Source organism: Hippoglossus hippoglossus, chromosome 17, assembly GCF_009819705.1.
Source record: "Hippoglossus hippoglossus isolate fHipHip1 chromosome 17, fHipHip1.pri, whole genome shotgun sequence".
Classification (NCBI taxonomy): domain Eukaryota; kingdom Metazoa; phylum Chordata; class Actinopteri; order Pleuronectiformes; family Pleuronectidae; genus Hippoglossus; species Hippoglossus hippoglossus.
This window is the reverse complement of record NC_047167.1, coordinates 21722593-21748725: the sequence shown is the minus strand read 5'-3', so window position 1 is coordinate 21748725 and position 26133 is coordinate 21722593. Positions and strand designations below refer to the sequence as shown.

General features: G+C 43.0%; 1 protein-coding gene across 13 annotated transcripts in view; it reads right to left on the bottom strand.

Moving 5' to 3' along the window:
• LOC117777889 (rho GTPase-activating protein 12-like) overlaps positions 1 to 25497 on the bottom strand; it is a 41764-nt gene extending 16267 nt beyond the window's left edge. For 7 of the 13 annotated variants that reach the window (XM_034612965.1, XM_034612967.1, XM_034612970.1 and 4 more), the window contains exons 1-2: positions 25234 to 25495; positions 17880 to 18660 (exon numbers count right to left, since the gene is read on the bottom strand). In XM_034612965.1, coding sequence (XP_034468856.1) covers positions 17880 to 18587 — 708 coding nt within the window. In that variant the 5' untranslated portion in view covers positions 18588 to 18660; positions 25234 to 25495. Of the gene's footprint in view, positions 1 to 10573; positions 10803 to 17879; positions 18661 to 25233 lie in introns of those variants that run through there. The other 6 variants (XM_034612961.1, XM_034612962.1, XM_034612963.1 and 3 more) reach the window with 4 other exon arrangements.
• Between the last annotated feature and the right edge of the window lie 636 nt (positions 25498 to 26133).

The following is a 26133-nucleotide window of genomic DNA, read 5'->3' as shown; positions in this document are numbered from 1 at the left end:
AGGCTGCACTGACCCAACACGCCACTGGACACACACCCATATTTAAATAAGGACACTGACCATCAACTAAGCTCCTGAAGCATATATTACACTTCAACTTATAATAGATTATTTATTCATTTACAGGGTTTAAACCATGTTTTATGCTTTGCCAGAGCCTTTCGCATTAGAGATCATTGAAATGAATGAGGCTCATTTGGGGCTGAATATGTCACATTTCCGACAGTGTACGACTCTCTGTGGGGATTGTGTACAGTCGACTATTGCGTGACTAAGTGTGCAAAAATAAACACACAAGAGTAATACAGAAGGGATTATTGGCGGCACCCGAATGTGGGAGCAAATGAACTTTCCCAGATGTTTGCGAGTGTGGTTTTTAGATTGCGGAGTGTATGACCATATGCTTGTGAGTCTGGAACAGCAGCTGTGTGGATGCTGCTCTGCCTTCACCACAGGGGACAAGCGTTATTCCCCACAGGCTGGAACGCGATGCTTGGAACCACCGTCGCCCTTCCTGAACGCAGGAACGTCTCATTTTGCCAAACAGGACCGTTGACTTCCAGACGCCCGACCGACATTTCTAACCAGAGACGGTTAACAAGTGAGGAGAAAATGAGTCGCTGTCGTTCAATGACATATTTTCACTCTCTGGGGTTTGAGGCTTTGTTCGTAGTGACACACGCCTTTTTTTTTTAAATATAAATTCAAAAAATGCTCTGCATAATAATCTCAGAGTTGACTCAGCCTTAAATATAAAATCGGTGCTGTTGGAAACACACTATCTGAGCAGCGAGGCAGCTTCAGCCTTGACCGAATGATTTTATCCTCTAATTCCATCTACCTGACTGGTCACAGCTCGTGACGCTAATTCTTCCAGCACAGTGTGTGGCTGGGGGCTGGAGAGGTCTGGTAAGGATAGCTGGCATATATGTGTGTGTGTGTGTGTGTGTGTGTGTGTGTGTGTGTGTGTGTGTGTGTGTGTGTGTGTGTGTGTGTGTGTGTGTGTGTGTGTGTGTGTGTGTAGGTGATTATGCAAGAGCGTAGCAAGGGGACAGGTGTAATCACAGCTCAGGACACATAAGGCAAATTGGATGAGACTTATATGACTTTTCCCTCCGACTTGGAGGATTTAAAGTTGTTGTTTACCGCACATACGTTGTGCTATGAACCCTGTTGCTAGGCAGAAAACAAATCTTTTAAAATCAAAGTTAAACAACAGAAGACACACTTTTCACTCTCACAACAGCAGAGCCCGGTGGAGAGGAGCTTTTCTGCTGCTCTGTAGCTGTGGAAATAACCCGCTGACCACATCACAACGATCTAAACCACCAGTGATGGATGTTTACATCTCGACGCCTGTTATCTTAATCCAGCTCCGTTGATCCAACACAGCTGAGCAGGATGTAGATATGAAGCCAAGATACGGAGACTCTGTTAATGTAAGACTCAAAATCTTTTTAAAGAGGGTGCGCTATGAAAAGGAGAAACTTAAAGTAAACAATTTACTTTAGGATTTAGGACACCTGATCTACATCTATCCAGGTCCCGCTGATACACCGGCCTGACCAATCACAAGCTAGTCCCAGCTGTCGATCATGATGTTTCAACCCATTGAAGTGATAAAAACTAAACTTATCAGGAACATGAACTCTTGAACATACATCAGTGCCGTTAAGTTTGGCCTATGTCCAATATGCTAACATGGAGGAGGCAGGGTTTATGACCAATACTGCAGCCAGCCACCAGGGGGCGATCTCTTTAGGGGAGCTGACAAGTCGTTTATTTCTAAACAGCCTATGGTTTCAAAACATGATGGTTTCAAGATATGGGGCTGAAATTTCACTTAAGTTTATGCACAACAGTTACATTCAACTGTGCAAATATTCACAACTGTTGTGCATAAACACAAGTGACAATTCTGTCATTCAAGCTTTACAGTTCCCCATCCATCAATATACATTTATTTAAATTCAACCTACACACTGATAAGTTCCAAAGATAAATTTAATCGAATCTACTTTTATTTTTACAAATAAACTTAGTTCGCTGCTGAGAAAAAAGAAATGGCCTCTGAGGACCTCAGCCCTTTCTAGTGTCTCATTTGGTCGGATCACATTACAACAGACACAGCTTCTCTGTTGAGCAGCCGGACCCAGCTGGGTCGTCTGAATGAGTTAAGACCAAATCCAGTGGGGGAGGAACAGGACTGAGTATTATTCCTTCACACACACAGACAGAGTTCCTTTAAGGCCATCAGTCCGCATGTATTTGATGTTCATTCATGGACATAAATGAGGCTGTATGCTCATTAACCAAGAGAAACGAGGACACAACACAGCCACGGTGCTAAGCTCGGTGTCACTGACAGAGATAAAGGGAGACTCAGCTGGGTGCAGTAATTATCTAAGTAGAATATATTCGTCCAAAAATACCACAGGGCCTCGAGTGAGGCCACCGGCTGGAACAAAGTGTCAGGAAACATCTTCCACCCTCTTTGTAGATCCTCGTCTCAGTGCGGCTCTTCAACCATAACCTCTTCAAAATAACAATGTCAACAGGGATCAAATAACAAAATGTAAGCGTAATGAAACACCAATAAAACCCAAGTCCTTCAAAAGAATAGTATAATAAATAATGAATCCTAAAATCAATGTTTAAATACATAAAACATAAAAAGACACAAGCAAGTGTAGGACAACAATCAGCAGTGATTATCAGCAGCAGCGATCATAAGTGAAATCTGTGAATCTGTGTGTTAAAATATCATTGGAATGTGAGTGATTAACTGAAAAAGTACCAACTTAACAGTTTCCTTTTTCATTATAATGTAATTAACACAAGGAGTTCATGTCTGGAAACAGCTTCAGTGACGTTTTATTTTGGAACATATTCAAGGTCCATTCTGTAAAGTAAAACTCTCCAAGACGTCACTAACCTTTATTTCTGTTTCCAAAGCCATGTCTCATTACCTAAGAATGCAGCGCCCAACCTCCTGGTACCTTTAGCTCGTTTGTGAATCTACAGATGAGAATCTGTAAATTCCTCCTGGACTGATATCAAGAACATGCGTCAGGACACCCTTAGCAACACAAACACAAACACCCCGACCAGCATCAGCCTCTGAGCTTTAGGTCATTGCCCACAACGGTTTCTTTCCACTTCTGGACTCATGAAAAGCCACATTCTTTTCCTCGCTGCATTATTAATGGCCGTGAGGTCAAACGTGTAGGGGAGAAGTCAAACGCCTGCTGAGGGACAGTAGGTTCCGCATATACACAATATGAGGACTTGTTCCTTGTTAATACTAAAGTTCTTTCTTAAATGTACATTATCAGAGGAGTGAAAGGGACAAACATGGAATGGAGGAAATACCTGAAGAGATGTGAAGTTGAGGAAATGTGTTCAATGCCCAGAAAAAAAAAGCTTCACATGTTTGAAACACTAACTGTCATGTACTCGAGGCCATAGACGTAACAGTGGACCTCATAAATGAGTAGGCGCTGGAAAACAGTGAGTCACGACTGAGACATGTTACAAGTGGCCTTTTCACTCGCACCACAAATCATGGAATAACACAGAAATCAAGGGTTTGGTCCAAGTGAGAAGAATATATTACACGAGAGGGAGAGAATTACGTTTCAAGAGCACCAGCCCCGATGACATATTGGATTCATTCTTCTTCAGAGAGTTGAACTTGGTTATAAATCGACTTAGACAAAAAGGGTTTGTTCATGAAAAGGGTTTTTAAAAAAAAAGGACGTGTTCTTCTACAGGCAATCGTATCTAACAAATCTGCAATCAGCACAAGTTGAGACCAGTTTACCCAACAACACCAACTTAATCTTCATTTGGGTGGTATTTACTTTCAACTTGATTTTCAACTTTTTCAGTGGAAAATGAGAAACACAGTATTTTAGAGGTCAGTGCAGCCCTGGCCTGATTGGGGTAACTGGGTTACTGACCTGACTTTTATATGGGACATTCTTACTCATGGACCAAGTTGTATTTTAGGCCAACTGAGGATTTTGTATAGAGGCAACAAGCACATGCTACTCGCTGCACATGAAGAAGCACTGACGGCTTTCGCCAGCTTGAGATAGCGTCAAAGGATCATGACAGTATAACACAATATTATGAGTTCCGTTTTCACATGGCATCAACACTTCCTCCCAACGCTGGTTACATTCAAGTTCCTTCACAGCAGCAGCTAAATCTCTGTAGTTCACAGTAGCACAGATTTTAAAAATCTGGTGGTGGTGACAAAATATAATGTTGATAATCTGTTTTATTTACAAAGCAAAATTTTATTCCAGCTTTTTCAATAAGGAGTTGTACAGCTGTTCTAAATGTATATAATTAAAAATCAATATACATTTGTAAAATTCCAATTTACTGATATTTTCAAATGGGTGAATAATCAGTAAATTACCCGATAAAGAAAACAACTGTTATTTGATGTATGACGTATGTGTATGAAATCAAAAAGTACAGCCCGGGTCATATCTAATCGTCCTGAACGAAATGGAAAACACCCGCAGAGCTTTGTTTGCCTTTAGGAGCAGAGAGTCAGTTCAACACACGGCGACGCAGCCAGTGAAGAAACCAATAACTGCGACACAGGGAAAGCTGAGCGGCATCGTGCAGCGACGAAATGACAGAGCAATTAGAAAAGCGCAGTGTAATTCAGCTTTGACAATGAGCCCAAATACTCCATCGACAGTCTGTTCACGGGGTCAACAACAGTTCAAGGTAACAGGCTGAGTGAGGAGGAAAGAATGCGCCGCAAGAGCCAAATCGGTGCGAAGATACAACACCTCTTTCAAATTTGATGAAGAGTCAGAAATAGTCTCCTGCACAATCCCCTCAACCCGATTTAACCTGTGCATAATGAAAACTCCCACGACGTTGCATGCGTTTGTTTTATTGCTCTTTTCTGTTGCATCGAGGCAGATCGGAGTCTCTCCCTCCTTCAGTCCAGGGAGGTTAGTTTTCCTCGTCTGCTGCCAGAGCCTCGCTGATCATTTCGTATCCCAGTCGAAGCACAGGACGGTGCAGAGAGCGGAATCTTTCTGGGATAGGAAATCACATCAGCCAGCTCACTTGTCGCAGTGTCCTGTGTTTTCCTTTGTGTTTTGTTCAGCTTGGATTCGTCCACAAATGCTGCAGCTGGATAATGTTTCCAGTATTGAGGCTGGACACACGTGGATGCTTTGCCTTAATGTTTGACAGTGGACATGACGTGCCATGCTCGTTATTAATACAGTGCTTAAAGACGTACATGGAAAAACAATATCCACAATTAGACGAACACACACCAGGTTCACCAGCGGCCTCTGCCTCCTCTTTCTCATTAACAGGATTTTGATTGGCTAGTGTCTGCACTTGCTTTGTTTGACTAAACCCAGTTTGATTGGCTGGTGCATGAGAAGTTGAGCTGTGCTTAACTTCTGCAGTACTCAGGGCAAGCAATGCTTCGAACTGGAAATATAGGAACTGAGATTAGTCAAATTAATACGCTAAGATAACGTGAAGATTCAGCAGGTTTATTGCACAGGGAGCAAATTAGTTTCCATGTCTGTTACACTTACAACAGGCATGATGTAAGGTTTTCAAACTCACAGTAGAGGGGCTCATGTGTGAAGTTTATTATTAACCTCAGCTTATAGAGGACATGTTGCTCAAAGATAACTGTCAGGGGGGGGGCTGTGAGAATCCTATCACCTTGTCAGCCACCTTCAGTGCAGTTATATTTCATTCTGTAGTGGTATCTTAAAGTTGATACCACTGGTTTCTAAAAGTAAATGTGAAAACTAGCAAACGTACTCAATATCATTTAAATATTTCTGGGTATTTTGCTCCCAGCCACATCCTGTTTCGACTCGTCTCTGCAAACCTTTAAGAATGTGGCGTCGTGGTAGAGATATAAAAAGGAGAAATACTCTCATATTTTGTGGCTCCTGCAGCGACACAGAACAGGCCACGTGTACTTGTCTCCTCACAGATGCAAGTCTCGACAGCACAGCTCATTGTGGAGGAGGAGGAGAGTAAAGAGCAGGTATGAGGAAGACAGAGGCCGGATGAAGGATCCCTCTGGTTAAAGATGATCCTCTGTCTGTAAGCATGTCAGGACTTCTCCTTTTAAAATTACTTGTTGAGCTCAAATACTGAGAAATTATGTGCAAAGAAAACTAGTGACAGGGAAACCACTAGTGCAATGCAAAGACTTTCTTTTAAACGGTAGAATAAGTATTATTTAACTTCAGAGCTTCATCTCCATATCCAAGTATCAATAGAAGATGTTTGGAAAAGTCAGGTTGATAATGTAGCTTTAGGGTTATTTAAAAAAACTAATTAATTCAATGATCTCTACAAGGCTTCAAGCTTTCATATAAAATATAAGCAGTATGTGATGGAGGCATTTTGTAAAGGTAAATACACATATTCATAACTTTGAGGTGATGTTCTTCCATAGTTACTCTCTTGTGCTCTGACCTTGATGATGACCTTTTTAACAACACTTTTTAACAACACTAACAAGCTGTTCTGTCTGTTCCGACTGTGTCCTTCAGCTGCAGGGCTGAGTCAGGAAGGGCGATGTTCTTTCACAGCTTCTCTCTGCCTGAACACATTTTATCTCCTCGACCAAAGTTGATAAAAAAGACAAAACGGCTCCGGAGCTGCAGACGTTTGCATATTGCTTAGATTTAGTCTCGACACTTCGACTGATACCTTTGCTCCGTGAAGCAGAGCAGCAAGGACGAGGATCAGACCCAGCTCGCATTTTAATATAACAAATTACCAAAACACAGAGCAGAGGTCCCGTCACAGACCAGGCTTTGTGGAACTGAAAGATAACAACAAGCATTGTGTGATTTCTCTTTGTATTCAACAAAAAGCAGGAAAATCAAGCCGTCCTTGAGGGGGTAAAATGCTAGTTTTTGCCTGTTCAGAATACCAGCCATTCACTGGGCCTGAACCTGTATTTCTGGTCTCGAATGCAAATGAACTGAAGCGTGCATCATGTCTCAGACATCACAACAAATCTCAACACGGCACAGAAACCTGCTCACGTCGAACCAGTTCAACAAGACAAAGGGGGGCTTGCTGAGTTTTCTTTGTGGGATTTGAGTGCATTTTAACAGATGAAGACAATAGCAAAACACTATGCAGACGTTGTGAAGTGTTATATACGTTATTAAGTTGTAAATGATCAGAGGTCAGGAGCAGGAGAAGGAGGAAGAGGAGGAGGAAGAGGAGGAGGAAGAGGCAGGCAAGTCTCCTGAAATAATCTAATCTGAAGTGGAATTATCCCAGGGGCACAATCCACACAGGAAGTTAAGGAGCTTTTATCCTGCAAGAGAGGAGCTGACATTAAACCAAGGAGAGCGGATAGTGTGCAGCCAAGTCCCCAGCAGGACTCTGGCTGCAGGTCCATCCCTTCGTTCTGTTTTCTTTGTTCTACTAAAAATATTTAAATCTCTGTGTTGCAGACACAGTGCGTTTGAAAGCCTGTTTCTTCACAGTCTGACAAATAAGCACCAAAGCTGTAGAGCTGGGTTTGAACTTGCAGGTATGTGGTAAATGGTAGAAATGTGCATCTGTTGCGCCACACTGGAAGCTAACACCATCATTGTGAGGAGTGGACGTTTCAGCAAATACTTGGCCTTAACATGTCTAAAGTTATGTAACTCATGATTAAGTAAATAGAAAGACCTTGAGCTATGAAGAAACCGTAGAGCTTGTTTCATCAAGTACAAAAAAACCTAGAAAAGACATTTGGTTTGTCGGTTCAATCATTCAGCTCACACGGTTTGAACTTGTCACGCACAATTAGTCAAATCTGTTCTAAACCCGTTCCTCTTGTGGTCGATACGATGCAATACTCATTATTACATAATAACATGCTCATATCGACGCCACAGATCTAAATCATCAGCTGCTGAATGAGAACATTTGATCCTACTGTCTAAAAAACTGTGGCAATGATCAAGACGTACACACACAGCTACAATGCATGCAGTTGCTAAGTAGCGTAATATGCACAAAAAGATGAAAAGGTAGCCACACAATGCTGACTCACTCCCATTTTATTAAACACAGGCAGGATGTGTGTTGATATCTAACTTCAAACTTAACCATGACAGTAGTTAAGAGTTCTACTCAGCCCTTGGAGCTGGACTGTGTACATGAGATCTGATGATGTGATTTACACATAAAAGTTTATTTGTGATGAAACAGGAGCTTCCGTCAGCCGTCTGCATTGCACAGGCCTAGAGCTCAACTTAAGCATGGATCATCCTGTCATTGATCCTCCACCAGTTAATATTACTACCATTCCCACACTGTGTTCTCTAACCCATGACCTCTGCCCTGTGTGATTGCAACTTCACTGCAACAACCGGGCTGGAACCATACTTGAACTTGTGACGTGAATAAGAAACCCACTGTAAGCTCCGCGGAGAAAGTAGGTCTTTGTAATTGAAGACTAAAACCAGCCGAACGCACATTGTCCTCTGTTAAGCTTCAGCTGTAGAAACCCACACACACACACACACACAACGTATGAATAACAACTTCACATGTTCCCAACGGTACGTTTCATACATACGTTACACAACCTGGAACAAGACAATATGAAAAAACAAGGAGACAAAAACCGAGGCAGTGCAAGTAAGTCTGACATCACTTTCCCATTTTGAAAAACATCCAACCAATCAGAGATTTGTAGACAAAATCAGAGATAAAATTACCATCAAAACAAGTGTCGGTAAGACTGAAACAGCTTGACAGTGATCCGTGAGTCATTTCACACCAATAACAAATCTTCAATCTGTGTATTTTCCTATTCGCAGATTAAATCCATTTCCTGAACTGAGGAAAGTCCCAATAATCAGATCATAACTGGTCTGAACGTAAAGTAAGAAGATAAATGTCTCCCCTTGCTGCCCAGTTAATCATCTCTGAGTCTCAGCTTCACTGAGGGCAAAGTGCAAACAAAGACGGTCCTTTCTACTGGAAAGTGAGAAATTACAGCGCACACTGTCATCAGGGAGACAGGCATGAGTACACATGGGGCTGGGCCACAAGCAAACCTTTATTTATACCGGACCCAGAGATTATATGGTGGAAACGGTTCTCTGTCATTTAGTGGCTCCTCAGATATACATGTTGGTTTGGAAAGAGCTGATCTCACTTTACAAAGAGGAGCATCTGAGGAGCTGCATTTTCTCAGGTTTGAAGACCTGTGAGTGATGTTGTCTCTTTAGATGCTCATGTGGAAATGGCATGTACCAAGGTATACAAGGGGGACGATAAGGGAAAAGGATGTGATCCACTTTGCTGTTAATAATGTCACATGAAATACTTGAGCACTAGATATAAATACATCGCTGAGGTATCTTAGAAAATGGGTTTTTCTGACCATATTTATGTTGATCTTGATCCAATCAGCTCCAAAAGATCACCAGGAGATAAACACCTAATACTCCCGCCTAGTTTAGTGAAAATACATCTCTGCAATCTTGAGTTATCTTGTACAAAAGGGACCTTTAAATTAATAGATTCAAATTAAAACACTGGCAGGGACTAAAACTAAAGTTACTAAAGTCACTTTCAACACAGCCATTCTACCTGTGAACCTGCTAAAATACAAACAGATAGGATATATGTATATATACACACATATCTATATATTAATACAAAGTATTCTGTCCCGTCTGCCACTCCACCCTCTCTCCGTCCCGTCTCCCATCATTCTCTGCTGCCCTGAGCTCCTCTCACCAGACAGCTGTCCAAACAAATGTTATGTAGCCGGCGCTTATGTAATGAAGCACGGCCGGTGCTTAGCGCATCCTCTTAGCCGTCCTGTCGCATGGCATCATCACTTCAAACATCTCAGGACACACGGCTGAACCTCCCGGCTCTTCTTCCTGGCCACTGATTTCATGGATTCGGTGAAAAAGTGTGTGGGGTTTCAGCGATCGATGCTATGGATCACTTTGAGCGCTCGGGCTGAACGAATGGATGAGAAACACACGTCTGCCCTGAGCTTGTGGACAAAAGCTGCAAGATCAGCTACTGTGTGTGTGTGTGTGTGTGAGAGAGAGAGGGAGGGAGGGAGGGAGGGAGGGAGGGAGAGGGACATAGACAGAAATACAGAGATGAGAAGGAATAGACACATAAGCTCCGAGAGCCTGTTTGAGCGAAAGCTTCTGTAGTTAACTAAACTCTCTGCTTGCATGACTGGGATCAAAAATATCCACACGCTTCAGCGCTTCATTTAAACATAATTCTCTTAGAGTGAAACAAACACTAAATGCAACAAAGCCCACTCCCGTGTGTGCATCTGGGTGGAAAAGAGGTTCCTGCCACCTGGAAAGCTTTGTTATGAAATGGATTTTGTTCGAAATATTCGCAGGCATCAGTCGCTGCAGTGCAATTACTTTTATACAGTAGAATACATCAAACTGAGGGTTTTGCTGACTTGGCAAAACATGCACACGAAGTTGCATGAACACACCGACTCCTGAGGCATCTGAAGTTGATGGTTTGTGTGATAAAGAAGCTGCCTTACCGTCTCGTTCTCATCTGGGTACATACTGTCCCGTCGCTGAGTTGCCGCTGCAGAGGAATAAGTCAGACGGGCAGCAGCCGGCGGTGCTGACGAGGACGCCGATGATGCAGAGGAGCCTCTGCCTATTCACAAACTCTCTCCCTGACTGACATGTCACTGTAGCAAACCAGATAATGTGACTCTGAAGCCCTGGACGCACTCAAACACACACAGTGGCTGATATACTCACACACGTTCTTACATAAACAGAGAGAGAGAGCGAGAGAGAGAGAAAGAGAGAGAGAGAACACAGAGCTCTGTGATGCTCGCTCTCCCCGAGCTGCAACAAAACATACAGCTTGACCGGCTCTCCTATAATGCCACTATTTACATCACATAGCACAGGACGCCCTTGCTGACATAATAACCAACATGTGTGTACGCGGACACACACACACACGCACACACATATCCAATTGAAGCTCCCAGAGGGATTAAGAAAAGCTCCACAAAGTGAGGACCAGCGTGCCCCCTGCCCCTCCACACACACACTACTCTTCTTTGTCTCTAATCAAAGAAGTCATACAGCCACACAGTAACGATTTACACTGGATTATCCCCCATAATCACCATCAAGGATATTTATTATATGCTGGCAGTTCTGTTTGTTGTTGTTTTCAAACCTTCTATCTTCTATCAGTCCTGCAACCCCAGGAAGATCAATCAACATTATGATCTTCTTCTGATCTCCATTAGAACCATTACCAGTATCTCCATTACCTAATAAAGTTGATTTCTGCAATTGAAAACTGAAAGCAGCAAATCTTCACATCTTAGTTGTGATTTTGACACAACTCCCACTATCTTGTTCGAGCTCTGGATCATCACATGACTGGTAAACAACACCTCTGGGTTTTTTATTAATTTGACAGCTGTAGTTCAGAGATATGTGATGATGCACTTATCTCTTACACAAGATCAAAATCAGACCCATACTGACCTTATGCAGTGGATCACGCACTGGTCATCATGTGACAGAGCCAAATTCAAAACAGTGTCTTTGTTGGAGTATAATATAATTGTTTTTAAATTTTTCCAGTGATTGCAATAAGCTGCAAAGCTTTAGGCAATAATGGTTTTACCGTATTTTTGCAGCAATGTGATGAAGTAAGCACAGCGATTACAGAGGTTGTTGATTCCCTAAGTTCAGAGTTGTAATGATGTTGCAGTAAAAAAGTACATATTGTGACATTTGCATGTCATGCCTAGTTCACACTACACTTATAAACCAGATTTTCCACTCAGCAATACATTGGAACTCGCAGACAAAAAAAAAACAGAAGTGGTGTGGTCTCGTTTTGTTTTTTTACTGTCTCACCTTGCTGTACATGAGGCGATTGAACACAGCCATGCATATCAATGTGCATCCGTAGCATGTAAAATAAGTAACTTATTAATCCAGTCATCTACAGACCACTGCAGACACTCTCAGCAATGTCTCTTTAGTCGTTCAAATGTGTTCACACACACACACACACACACACACACACACACACACACACACACACACACACACACACACACACACACACACACACACACACACACACACACACACACACACACACACACACACACACACACACACACACAGACAGACAGACAGACAGACAGACAGAGATCTGTTAGGGAGCTGGGAAATCTGCACCCAAGCTGGCTCAGTTCATCGGCTGGCAGATAAAATCCAACGAGGCTTCCAATCAGAGCTCAGAGTCACTTCACGTCGGATAAGACTCCCTATCACAAGACAACAAGTCATGTAGTGGGAAGTGCACGGTGATCCGATGACTTTGAAAGTTGTGCAATCTGAACATAAGGGAGCTTTTCTTTCTTAAAACCAAGATATTCATAATTTCATGCAGTTTTAAATTGAGTTAAAATTGCAGAGCTACAACAGGAACCAGAGCTGCATCTCAGCTGGAGCAGGAGCAGGTGAATTTGAGATGAAGGCAAAAGAAAAGAAGATAAAGAAAGACAGAGACACAAAGTGAGGGTGTCAAACTCGGCTCTACCCCTGGTCTCTGTTACACAACCGCTGAACACACTGCAAAGGAGTGGGTCATCTGCCAGAGCGCCTGAAGCTCTGTGTGTGTCCCAGGTTGATAACAGTACAGAACAGTACTCTAGGCCCTTGGGAGTGCTTCATAGCATCGGTGATGAGTACACAGGCCGACACCGCCACAGACTGCAGTGCTCCGCTGAGACTTGAACTGAATGAACTGCTGTTTGCTGATGGTGATTTTCCTGAAAAGGAGACATCTGGGAAGTCATTCTGAGGCTTAAATCCAAAAATACGTCTGAATCCACGGCACAATATGTGCAGCAAAGATGTCGTCCCCATTAATTGGAGCTAATGCATTTCAAAAAGTGGGATTTAAACAAAAAAGTATTAAATAAGTATTTAACCACAAATTGTGAATATACCAGGTTCTCAAAAACAGCAAATGTTCACATTTATTCATCTGACAGGAAAGTGCATTAACTTACTTTAGTTTTAGGATAGTTCTTCAAGTCTCCTTGTGCTTTGAGAAACCGTAACTAGCATTTTTTTTCACAAAACAATAACATGATTAATAAATAAAATACTCCAGACTCATGTAAAGGCAAATTATTTTTAGCTGCAATGCTAAAAAAAAACCCTAAGTGTTTCATTGTGCTGACAATCGCAGTCATCTGGTCGGCTGAAATGACCCAGATGTCAGAACTGGGTTTGTGGCAGAAGGGCATCGTTTGTAATCCACTAACAATCTGGCAGGAAACATGACGCAGTGAGATAAGATGGAAAACAAAAACACAGAAACACAGAACTGTGGTTGTGACAAAAACTCTTTCAGCAAATATTGGAACGATAAAAAGTCTGGAAAAGTGTGTTAATTGCTTATTTAATTTCAGTGTGACAAACACTCCCCTTCTGTCAACATTAGAGTGGCCCTGAGCAAAGCGTTGCATTTCTCTGGTGCTTTTCAGTAGAAGCAGGAAGCTTACGGGTGAATTAGAAATACTGCACTGTGGTTGTGTGCCTACGCCAAACAGTGCAGTTTCACTCTGCATATACATTTTTTTCTCCCAGACTCATATGAGCTCCCAAAACCTAACTCATATTAACAGATCCTTCAGACTCCGTGTGTATGAACACATTTACTGTGTCTGAAGAACGGAACAGAAAATGCTGAGAGTCTGCAGTGGTGTGTGAACGACTGGATTAATGAGTTCCTTACTTTATGTGGTACGGATGTACATTAGCATGCATGGCTATGTTCAATCACTTCATGTACGGTAAAGTGAGATGGTGTCAAAAAAAAAAAAACACACACAGGTTCACACTTCCTGTCACACTGAGAAATTAGAGCGATGAGGAATCCTGGTGAGATTCCTCAAAGGGTTTTAGCTGATTACAGCCGTCATAAAGAACGATGGGAGGCGGTGGGGTCGGGCTGGTGTTACTGACTGTGACGATCGAACGTGTGGAGGGTACAGAGAGGGGAGGTGACTCTTCTGTGACTCGCCCTGTTCAGACCTATAGTATTAACATGCATCCGGGGACATCCAATCATAAGAGGGACTTAAAAGAAATGACTGGGTCAGCTGACTCAGTCATTTCTTCTAAAGACTTACATTTATCGGAGAGCTTTTACTGTTGCTCTATACATTTCTTATTGGGCACAGCTCTGAGTTTGTCAGGATGGGCTGAGTTAATCAATGCGGTATCTATATTCAGTTCTTAAAAATGGAGCGTACAGTATGTGGTACACCCTGTGATGATCCTGAAGGAAGAGAGAAGAGGAAGAGGCGAGTGGAGGAGGCCGTGCAGTGAAGCAACAAATTAAAAGACACTGAGACCTTGACAGCCATTATGTTCAGTGGCTGGAGGGAAACATCTGCTTCAGTGGATTCACTGTCCAACCCACCGTGGCCAGGGGCTCTAAGACGTTCTGAAAGTATCAGGCGACATCTCAGAGGGCGACTTCAACCTTTTCTCACGAGGGATCGATGGCTGAGGGTCTCGACAAGACCCTCGGTACAAATGTTGAGACGGCTTGTTTTCAAACGTGCCCTCGCTTTCATTTCTTTCTGATTATGTTGCAGCACGTCTCATCTGAACTAGAGCCTGATCGATACAGATTTGTTTTAGGGCCAATGCTGACATAGCGATTATAGGTAGTAAATTCGATTCCAAATTAGACCAGAATCAAAAAGCGTTGTTTACCTTGACGATGTGTGATGTTTTTAACAAACTGACTGATGCATGTAGCTCAAACTCAGCTTCTTTTAAAACCTTGACCTAAACTGAACCAGCAGAAAAGACGTCAGCTCCACACTCGAAGCTACTTCACAGCGAAAGCTCTTGTAAAAAACACTTCACTTTGAAAAGAAGCAGCTGGAATTAACAGCAGAACTTTGATCACAGAACAATCTCCTTCCTTTGGATTCTTGTTCTCAGGTTTTTACATCATTTCTTGAAAAAGAATTGCAGAGGAGGGGGAACTGCTCTCTGAACTAGCTCATTAGCTCCGTCACCAACAGGAGTAAGTTCATGTAAGTTTAATCCAAAGATATATTTGCACAATCGACTTCTGCCTTTAACGCCTCGTTTGTTGAGTAAGTTGCGCTCCAACAGAGGAGGGTCAAATAAAACTGGACTGTGTGTGAAGCACAGTTTAATGAGCTATGAAATCTTTCTCCACGTTGAACTCTCCAGCTCTCTATTTCCTCAAAGGCCAGAACCGCTTTAACAAGCTGTTGCTCAACGGTGTCAATAGTCATGTGTCCAAAGTTCACTGTAGAACATTCATGCTCATTGAAAGATTCCATTGAAATGAACTGATTTTGTCTTAAAGTTTTAAATTCTAAATGTGACTGGGCCTTGACATGCAGAGAAAGGAAATGCCCTGGAAATCTTCCAAATCCGTCCCTGAGGTTGTATCAGAATTCAGTCAAATGACATAGAGACAAATGTCTGACAAGGAACGGTTGATGTAACCACAACCACACAACCTAAAAAGTTTCAATGAATGAAGCCCAGAGGAGATTGAACTACTGTTGGGCTAATGGACAATGTCTATCTAAGGCCAAATGGCTGCAATCCTCACAACGTCTACCCAAGCATCAAGAAGACAACTTTTACGAGACTGAACAATCCAAACTGAAAAAGAGGGGAGCTGGATAATCCTTTACGTAATGTCGCTGAGAAACGTGTTATATTAGTCAGCGAAACATTCCCTTCATTCCATTCCATCGCTGACACAACACAGAGGAATTTCCCAGGCGTTTGCTTTTTAATTTTATGCATTAGTTTACTATATAAACTCTCTGTCCATCCCGTTGTTTCACTGTAGACACATTGTCATACGCCTTATTCGTTAGATATCGTACATCCCAACTGTGCCGGCTACTGGAAGTGACAAGTCTCACAAGTGGTGATGAAGTGGGCCCTTAGTCTCAGGTCCAGTGCAGGAGATAGGAGGCTGGTAAGGAGCTGTGCAGCTTTGCAGACACACTCATCACGGCCTGATGATTGTGAACTTATCAGAAGGAGCAAAGCCCTGGAAGCTGCAGGCATTAACACACTGCCCTGCTTCCAGCAATGAGGCTGCTGGTTTGGTTTTATGTTCATTAAATCTCCCGCTTTAATGATCACTCTGTTTACTTCAAAACACTGAAACGAAGGAAAGAGGTTGAGGTGACACACGAGAAGGGAAAAAGTGAGAGCAGAGATGGAGGAGTAGCAGAGAGTCGTCATGTTTCAGGAAGTCCCGACGCTCAGCGGTGGTGTTATCAGCGGCCGTGTGTTGCCAGGACCGAGGAAAAACAAACAACCAGCCCACTGAAACCAGGAGAGTTTCACATCACCAACGCCCACCGTCCAGATCACGTGAGCTCGGCAGGACGACGGATCCAGCTGACCAAACAACCATGAATCAATTGAGGAAAAAAAGCAGAGTGTTTACACGTTCTTCCTGAAATACACTGGATGAGGTGGAGGCGAGGAACAGCACATCACATCAGGACACCGCAGAGCATTAACACACTCAGGCGTCTCCAGGGCTGCAACGTGACTCATTGAAACATAACTCTTGTGTCTAAAGAAATGAAGTCAGGAGCCGGCATATCCCCCCCGGCACCCACAAAATCTGAAGGAGCAGAGAATCTGGTGCGGTCACAGATGCATGAAGTCGTAATATTTCTCTATATATTCTGCTCTTAAGAGTTCTCTCCGCTAACGAAATGATCCCTATATCCATAGCAATGTATGCCAGAGGGATAATAATACAAAATTAACTGCATTAGGAAATAAATAAATTAAGTTGTCATCAACTTGTCAATTGTGTGTTTTAAGAGCAACTCAAAAGATTCAGAAATGACTTCAGATTTCAAACCTTTACATTTGGCGCAGAAGCTTTGTTTGATATTTGGATTTCAGATGGTGCCTTCGACCATCGGTGATTAATTAAATGTAGCATAAATCATCAGTACTGTACTTGTGGTCCTATAGAGGTGACACTTAAATGACACTGCTATAGAACAGTGACTGTTAACCAGGTGTCCGGATATCGACACCAGTGACACATTTCCTGTTGCCGTGGCGTAACAGTGCCTCTGTTATTAACCGGGAAATCCGAGGGAGGCAGAACGAGATGGGTGACCATAGTTTTTGTATTTGTTGGGATAATTAAACTTGTGGATCAAATGACTCATGGTATGAGAAAAAAAAAGAAAATCACACAAAGAGTGTACTTGCAGACAAAGCTGGACTCTTTGTATACACACCCAAAAACAAGCTGGACAACTCTGACCTTTCTCCTGCCATTGACACGGCATAAAGAGCGGCCAAAGGAAGCAGCGCCATTGTGGACTGAATGGCTTTTCAGTGCCGAATGTAAAAGTGGATATGTTCCCTTTTAGATGACCTTCAACAAACACATCACACTGAATCACAGTTACGTCATTGTGTGATTTAGTGTTAGTGAGAGCAAAGACAAATAACAGGGCAGCTGCCCTGCGAACTTTGCCATGCATGCAAAGAAAAAGCCCAAAAAAGGAAAATGTAAGTAGCACTAGAGATAGATAAGTACTTTATAGATAAATATAAAAAATACTTCAGTGATCCTGAAGGAAATTTCGGCCACTTTGGTAAAATAAATGACCATATATGAAGTAGTAGTCTGCTGTTTTAAATGAAGTGACAAAGTGGAAAGGATCCAGGAATGAGCCGGACAGTGAAACTGGGTCTCAGAACCAAAAGCTTTTTGAGTTTGCCTGTTTTTACCTGGAGATGTTCAGTGGAGGAGCTGCTCAGTTCATCTCCAGACTCGGAGTCGATTGTGCGTCTCTCTTCCTCTGCAGAGTCAAAGTGTTGGGTGCTGTCAACGTCCAGCGGCGCCCTGGCCATATCTGGGGATCGAGCTCGGGAACGTGGGAGAGTGCTGGAGCTTCCTCTGGGCTTGGGACCTCCACCGTGGACAAGAACGTCGTGCAGAGCTCGGTCGTGTTCTGTGGGGGTGGTGGGGGAGGTGGGGGTGTGGCGGTGGGAGCTGTTCCTGCGCGAGCCGGGGGGACTGAAGTGCCCCGAAGAGGCAGTTTGGGCCGAGGGCGAGCGCCGAGGGTGAGAGCCGGACTCGTGTCTGTGAAGGTTCTCCGCAGGATGGTCCTGGAGTCCCAGCTCCAGGTTGGTTGGCCTTACCCAGAGGGCACCCCCACCTTGGGGAGGTGTGTTGCCGGTGGCGGCAGGCGGCTGGGTGATGGGTTTGAGAGGTGGCATGAGAGCTTTGCGGACCTCTCGGACGTACTGAGCAGGTACATAAAAAGCTTTAGTCCCCTCCTCTTTTTTCACTTGCCACCAGTCCTCATTGGATTTCTTGACCAGCATGTAGCAGTCCCCCTGCCGGATGTTGATGAGGCGGTCCTTGGACTTGTACTCGTAGTCATACTCCACCTCGATGTAGACCTCTCCTGGGGCAATAGGCAGCTCGGCCATGACGCCTCCGTCTGTCCACCAGGCAGCTCACTGCTAGAGGATGATGGTTATTAGCATGGCTTCATGAGCCGACCTGAAGAGACACAAAGAAACAGAGCTTAAAATGCATATATCCTCAGAAGTGAACTACGATTCTAGTGGTTAAATGTTGAAACCAGCCTGACGACTTTTGTCAAATTAAAGGAAACAGCTTAAAAATATCGGAAATATGTATGTTTACTGATTCTTAATGAGTTTTGCCTATTTAAAGTGGGATTTTTTCAGGGCAGCAAAGTTTATCGTTATATGATCCATGCTTCACTCACAGGTGTGTGTAAATAAATAATATGGTGCCCTCTCCTCTCCTCTCAATAAAGAAATATTTCCGCAGTGGTGTAACACTGCTAGGTGGACATAGGGGAAACACTGAGGCTACATTTCTGTTTTAAAACCCATGACTACATTTACACCTGCTGTTCACACTAGTTTTGGAAACATTGAAAAGTTTTGGAAACGCTGCTGACCTCTTTTCTGTTTAAAAACCCTCGGGCTACGTTGTAGTCTGAAAATAAATCCCTGGGTAAACAATATGCCTTTTTTTTTTTTTCAGAACCCACAAACCCAGCGCACGGGAATGGTACGTGATATGCTTTTTTAGGTGTGTTGGTATAAACGAGAAGTATTACTTATACAGGGATAGTTTTCATAGTAATCCTCTAAATGCTGAATGTGAAGCCCAGTCAGAGCAGAGAGATTAGAGAGGAGAGGAAACATTAATGTGACTCACATGGTTTTCTTACATGACTGTTGCTGTGTGAATCTGACTAACTGCGGCCTCCCTCTCTGTTCCTGCCTGACAGCGACTCAGGCATGTCTCTGCTGAGCGGCGAGATCAGTAAAACCTCACACATACTTCCCTGCTGGAGTCACATCTGCACACACACACAGACACACACACACACACACACACACACACACACACACACACACACACACACACACACACACACACACACACACACACACACACACACACACACACACACACACACACACACACACACACACACACACACACTCTGACAACATGAGGCGAGGCCGCAACACACCTTGAGCAACCTGAACTTTGAAGCTTTTCTTCTTTTTTTCCCCCAAGCAATCGTAAAAGAATGCTCAACCGACACTGAAAGCAAGAAGCACGTTATATTGAAAGATTATTTACTACAGTCTCCTCTCTGTAGTGAACTTGGAGAACAGACGTGGCTTTAACAGCAAGAATCCATCGACCAAATACAGACAAGAAACAGGGGGCTAAAGTAAAGAAAATGGTATAGTGCGAGTTTCGCCGTTGGGCAGGAATGTGACATGATGAGGGGGTGTCGTACTCATGCCTCAGGCTGTACCTCTGTGCACGAGCTGTTCTGATGGAAAGAGGTAGAAAGAGACGGGGCTGCAGTGCTACCAGTGTTAGCCGGAGCCTCAGTTAGTATCGGCAGCACTAGTGGAAGGAAGATACATGTTTCGTGTTCTGACAAGTTTAAAAGTTCACATCTTAGTTTTGAATCTGGTCTCTGTAGTGCGGAAAATTGAGGTTTCAGGGAATGTTTAGCAAAATGTTCCTATTTGTCCACTTTAGATTATCCCTGTATATTCAAAGTCCTACATGTTATTGGAGATAAAGTAACTCACGCTAAAAATTAAATGGTCCATGTTTCTTCTCCATTTAAAGCGATAATCCAAATGCCTTGAATGAATAAATCAGCAAACTCATAACTACAAACAATATTTCTCCCACTAATTTCCCCCCCAATCAAATGGAGAACGGACAGGAGGTTTAGTAGTTAACTGAAGATCTTTAGTGTCCAATTAACAGATTTATCAGTCAACAGAGATCTGATTAGCCAGATAATTAAAACCCTTAAAATAACAAATGCTGAGTCCTCCTCAAACAGCCAAATTATTACTGGGAACAACAATGTCTAATAAAACAAGACACAACAAAGCCCTGTCTCGTAATAAACCTAAAGATTATCTCATGGTGTTCTTCATCTTATTTCCCCAGACATCCCAAACAAAAGAAAATGAGCTTCTATGAACTTTAAACCCCAGCAGGGCAGGAAAGTCCAGACAGTGGTTTTAAAGACAGTGTTTCAGTCTGAGCCGCTGCTCTATATGAAGTGGAAGGATATTACAATGTGTGTAGCAGTGAGAGCAGGATATTACACAGTCGGTCATAAAGACAGTCATAACAGCAGCTCCTCAGAGTCATCACAGAGTCACGTTCAGTGAAACAGTAGAAATCAACTTTATGACTTTTTTCTCATAGAATATTTTATAGATCTTGATAATAAAAAAGATTTAGGCACTTTTAGGGGACGTGTATGAAATTTGATTCAAATTAATATCCAGATTTAGTGAATTCAAAAGTGGTTTTACGGTTGGGCCTTCCTTTACATTTTCACTGATGCCCCCGGGGAATAAGTCGTGGACCTTTAGGGGACTGATATCTGTGAGTGCTTCCAATTTGGTGCGGATAACAAGACAAATCTGGACTTAGCGGATTTAAACGTGGGTTCACCAGGGGACTGTTGGGCCTTGGCCGACGTATGAGCTCTACTAAGAAAGACACGTAGCCCACGATGACGTCTTTCACCACAGTCACATCTCTGTTTCAGAGGCAACAACCAATCACAGAACATCCTCAGCTAAATTCAGGGAGGCTGATCCATCCTGATGGATCCACGTACTGCTGAACAGTCAAACAAAATCTAATGTGCAAATCACAGAAGCTACAATTTTTTTTGTTTTGTATTTTGCAAGAATCCACAATTACAGAAACATGGGAAGTATCATCATTACACCCACACACACACATTAAGCAACATGAGCTACGCCGTTTTAAAACCACACGAGTAATTTTACGGAGCTGTAGCCGTAAAGTGATTGCTGAACTGTAAACCTGGGACAGGCGGCTGTTATCTAACACTTCTGTGGCGGCTCTGCAGCGCTTCCCATTGATTACCTCGACCGTGGCAGCTCGCCAAAGTCCAATTTGTCCAACCACAGTTTCATTGTGAGCCGAAAATAGTTTTTACACCAACTTTTCCATCTCTTTCACTTTCAGTGGATCACTAGCATAGTAAATACCTATCATTAGGGGAGAATGGGCCACAGCAGCACCTGGATTACTCCTGATACAGGGACCAGAGGGTTAATAACAGCACCGTGGATTACCTCTCTCACCAAGTCTACTGGCTGCTCATGCCATCCATTAACCAAATGAAACACCACACAGGCTCAGATACTAATTCACAGCTCGCAGTGAAAACACCCAAAGTAGAGCGGGCTAATGGAGCATTAGACCGGGTGATGGGCGTATCATGACAGGAGCTGGCAGCCTTCTTCATTAACCTGCGACCTCCTAATTCAGATGGCTGCCCCGACAGGAGGTTCTGTTTTTTCTATTTCGATCTAATCCGTGTGCTGACGACTTGTGGACTCCAGGGAACAGCAGACAACAAACCTGCCGAGCTGCAGCTAATGAACGTTTTTACCATCAATTAAGCTGACAGCTCTTTCCTCGACTAAAAGAGGAAATAAAAGATCGGAAAGCAGTAAAAAAGTTTAAGTTTTACGTTGAAAATGTCTTTATTTTCTTAAGAGTTCTATATATTTTGTTTTATTTGTGCTTTTATTGTTATTTACAACAAAGTCTATGGTTAGACTGAAGCCTCAATTACATTTCTTTGTAAAAAGGTTTTGATGATGACATTATGAGTTATTAATTATGAATTATCAAAATAATTACTTGTTTTTCTATTAATTAACTGCAGCTCTGTTAAAAATAAACTGAATAATGAGCCTTGTTCATAATTTGAATCATTTTTGTGCATTTTATTATTATTCATTATTCATTTTAATCATTTGAAACCAGTGAAGGTTCACTTATTTTGTAATAATCCAGTTAATTCATCCTTCTCAACAACAAAAACAACGAATGCCTCAATTCAAATCATTTCCTGACACTAATATGATTTAAATGAAAAACTCTACAAGTCCACAAACAACACACATACAGTATTAGGACTTGAGGAGGACTCGTATTCTTCGTCCTGAGAGGGATTTAGAAGGTTAAGCACCTGGGGGCTGTTGTCTCTTTCACTTATCCCTGTCTAGATTAAGTGCGAGCATCAGCACCGCTATTTAGCAGACTGCGCAAATCTTCTGTGAGTCCAATCAGCAAAACAAGAGGAAGCACCTTAATCTAACGTGATGGTAATCAGATTTACTGGAGGGCTTGTGGGGTGGATGAGCGGGCCGGAGGAATAAAACCATCCAGAGCTACAGGACATGAAGATCGGGGCCTCGGTTGATGTTTTGGAGAAGGCAAAAGAAACGTCTCCATGACTGCTTGAATTCACATGGGCTGAACAATCAGTCGTTGTCAGCACATGTAGGAAACACACCCTCCAATGTTTTCATGCCTCAGCAAAAATGGAAAAACAGCAGCTTGGATTTTCTCATTGTAAATGCATGAGATGTTGACATGGACAACATGAAGGAAAGAGGCAGCGGGTCTCACATGACTCCTGTTAGGACGACTGTCTCTGTCTGATTACTTTCAATGAGTTATATTTATCACAGAGAGAAAACTTCTCTCCCACTGCAGAGTCGTTTCGAAGAGAAGAAGGGAAATGAAGTGTTCACATAGAGTTGGACAACTATGATGTTAACTTTTCAGACACAGTTCATTCACAAACTTCACTGTCAACTGTTTGTGTCAGGAGAGATGTGTTGACCTTTAAAGTGGCCATCGTGAAATCTAAACACAAACAAACGTGACGATGTGATCACTCGTACTGATGATCCTGAAGGTTTAGAGCTACTTTCTGTCATTTGTGCAGCTGCCGAGACACAACTTTACTTTTTGATTCACTCCAAAGATTGTGTGACAACTCCCCAAAAGTAAAGGCCAAAACATCCCCTGGTGGCTGGCTGCGGTAAAATAAACCCGCCTCCTCCATGTTAGTGGATGGGGAGTGGGCCAAATCAAAAGTCAAAGTACACATTGAATAAATTGTTCTCAAATGTGGTTATATGTCATTTTAGGTGGTTCTTACTACACTGATGTATGTTCAAGTGTTTTCTGGAGATATTAGCTTCATTCTTCCGAACCAGGCAGCTTTTTTAAGTGAAAAGAGAAATGACCACTGGACACTTACTGCTCAGCAGGCACAGACATGGTGAGTATCATTAACTACCTGGTGAAGAGGGTGGAAACTAGCAGCTAAACAGAGACATGCTGTATATTTCCATCGGGAGTTGGAGGAGTTAAAAACAGAGTGAATGTTGGACTCAAGCAGAATCAGCGGAGTTGTGCTCCGTGACCTCCACTTGCAGTCAAACCAAATATAGGCCCACGTTGCCCTGAACAGCTTGGATTCAGCACGGCCTGTCCCAGTTAGACGCCTCTCACCACAACTTCCCTCGAAACTCAACTCCCCGCGGCCCCCCCCCCCCCCCCCGCCGCCGTCACAACCGCAGTGTGTCGCGCTCCGACCAACCGCAGCTCATTTAAAGTGGGTCTCGTGAGAGAGGGAGGAGAGAAACACACGTTTGGCGGCAGGTAGGTCACCGACTGTAGGACTGAGAGGAGGCCATGGAAACTTCAATATGTCAACACCTATTATGAAGTGAACTCCTCACACTCACAAGGGGGAAGGGTTTGAGATGTGATTCAAATGATCCATTACACTATTAATGATCATATTTGGAAATGCAGTTAACATTTAACATACAATCGTTCCTTTTAATGACATAACTAATTTTATAAAATGTCCCAAAACATAAAAATAAAACAACCACAGTTGTCAGAAACACAGAGTGATGCCTTCAAATGCCTTAATGTTAAGAGTTAAGAGATTTATTATATAAAGATTTGTCCTGGTTGTTGTTAGAAGGTAAGTGAGAGTTCAACCAATCCACAGCATCTGTATCATAACTGATTTCGTCAGTTGTCAAATTGCAAACTGACATTTCAGGATTTCTGCAGCATGACAGATTGATGCTGACACTTGGGCCTCAAGACAAAATCACCACAAAGGTTCAATATATATATAGATATATGGATATATCGCTAATACACTGTGCAAGTAGTCGATCTGCCTCAGATGTATAAAGTATTTAGCTGTTTATCAGGTATTTGTCTCTGCCACCAAAGAGTTTAACAGCACATTCTTGACTCAGGAGCAAAAACCAGTCTTCAAACTAAAGAAAAGTGACTTTCATCTCGATACGTGTCGATATGAACGTGTTGACTTTGATCCAGGTAAATGAAACCATCACCTCACGGTGTCTTCCAGCTGCTTTCAGGTGAAACCGGGATATAAACACACCTCAGTCAGGTGAGAGCTCAGACAGCAGCTCTCACTCCTGAAGGGATTCAGTTCGAATCCCCCCTGTTGGTGTTTGTTCCGCTTCAACTTTATCAGCCGTGTCAGCAGTTACATGAACTTTCAGAGACTCTGTTAAAAAACCTTTAACTCTGCGTTTCGTGACACTAACGTGCACTTCTCGTGGGGGGGGGGGTGCTAACGCTAGCTAGCTGATTTAGCCGCGCGGCCACGACATTCCTGAGTGTCCGGGGCAGCGCCGCACCTTCACCCACCTTCTCTCCGGGAGGGAGCCGCTCCGCCGGGAGAGCAGAGCCCCGCCGCGGCTCGTCGGTTACACTCCCCGGTAACTTCCCTGTGGAGCGTCCACCGAGTCCCCCTCCCCTGTCTCTGTGTCCTGGGGGTGAGTTGGCGTGTGGGTCCGCGGGGCTCCGGTTCTCCGGTGCTCGGTTCTCCGGTGTAATGATCCGCTCCAGCCGCTGCTCGCTCCCGTCACCTCGCGTCCTCGCTCCCGCTCCCACAACTTCAGCAACTACCTTCACACACACAGATCGTCCGCTGACACGATGGACCACGCGAAGTTGTTTTAAACCCACTAGGAGAAACTCTGAAGCAGCGCAATGTGTTTGGTTTTTTTTAGATGAGCGGTAGAACCTATCAGAGTGAGTCCTCCTGTCTAACTTTTCGACTCTATGGTCCGAGCCCGCAGGTGTTCAGACGCAAACTGGGAAACAGCGCCCCCTGGTTGTAACGAAGCGAAGACGCAACTACGCTAAAAATAGCCAAAAATAAACAAGTAAAATAAATCTAAACTCTCAGACACAATCATCGCTGCTAGACACAATATTCTTTAAAACCACTAATTAATATTTATCAATGTTAATTCAGAATATTTATTCATCATCGTGCCTTTGAAATTCATATTTTTATTGAATTATTGCATCTATTTCTTTTGTAGATTCATATTTTATCCGATTACTGATAAATGTTGATTTATTTACCTCATTATGCTCTTGACTCATTCAGCATAGTTGTCTTTATTTAATATTTATTTAAAGCATTTCCACACCCAGACAACCCAGAAGTTGTTTTAATGACTTCTAGTTGATTATTTTAATGAGTTCATTCTAAATTTAATAGAAACAAAACCTTTCATAAGTCTATGATCTCTTCAT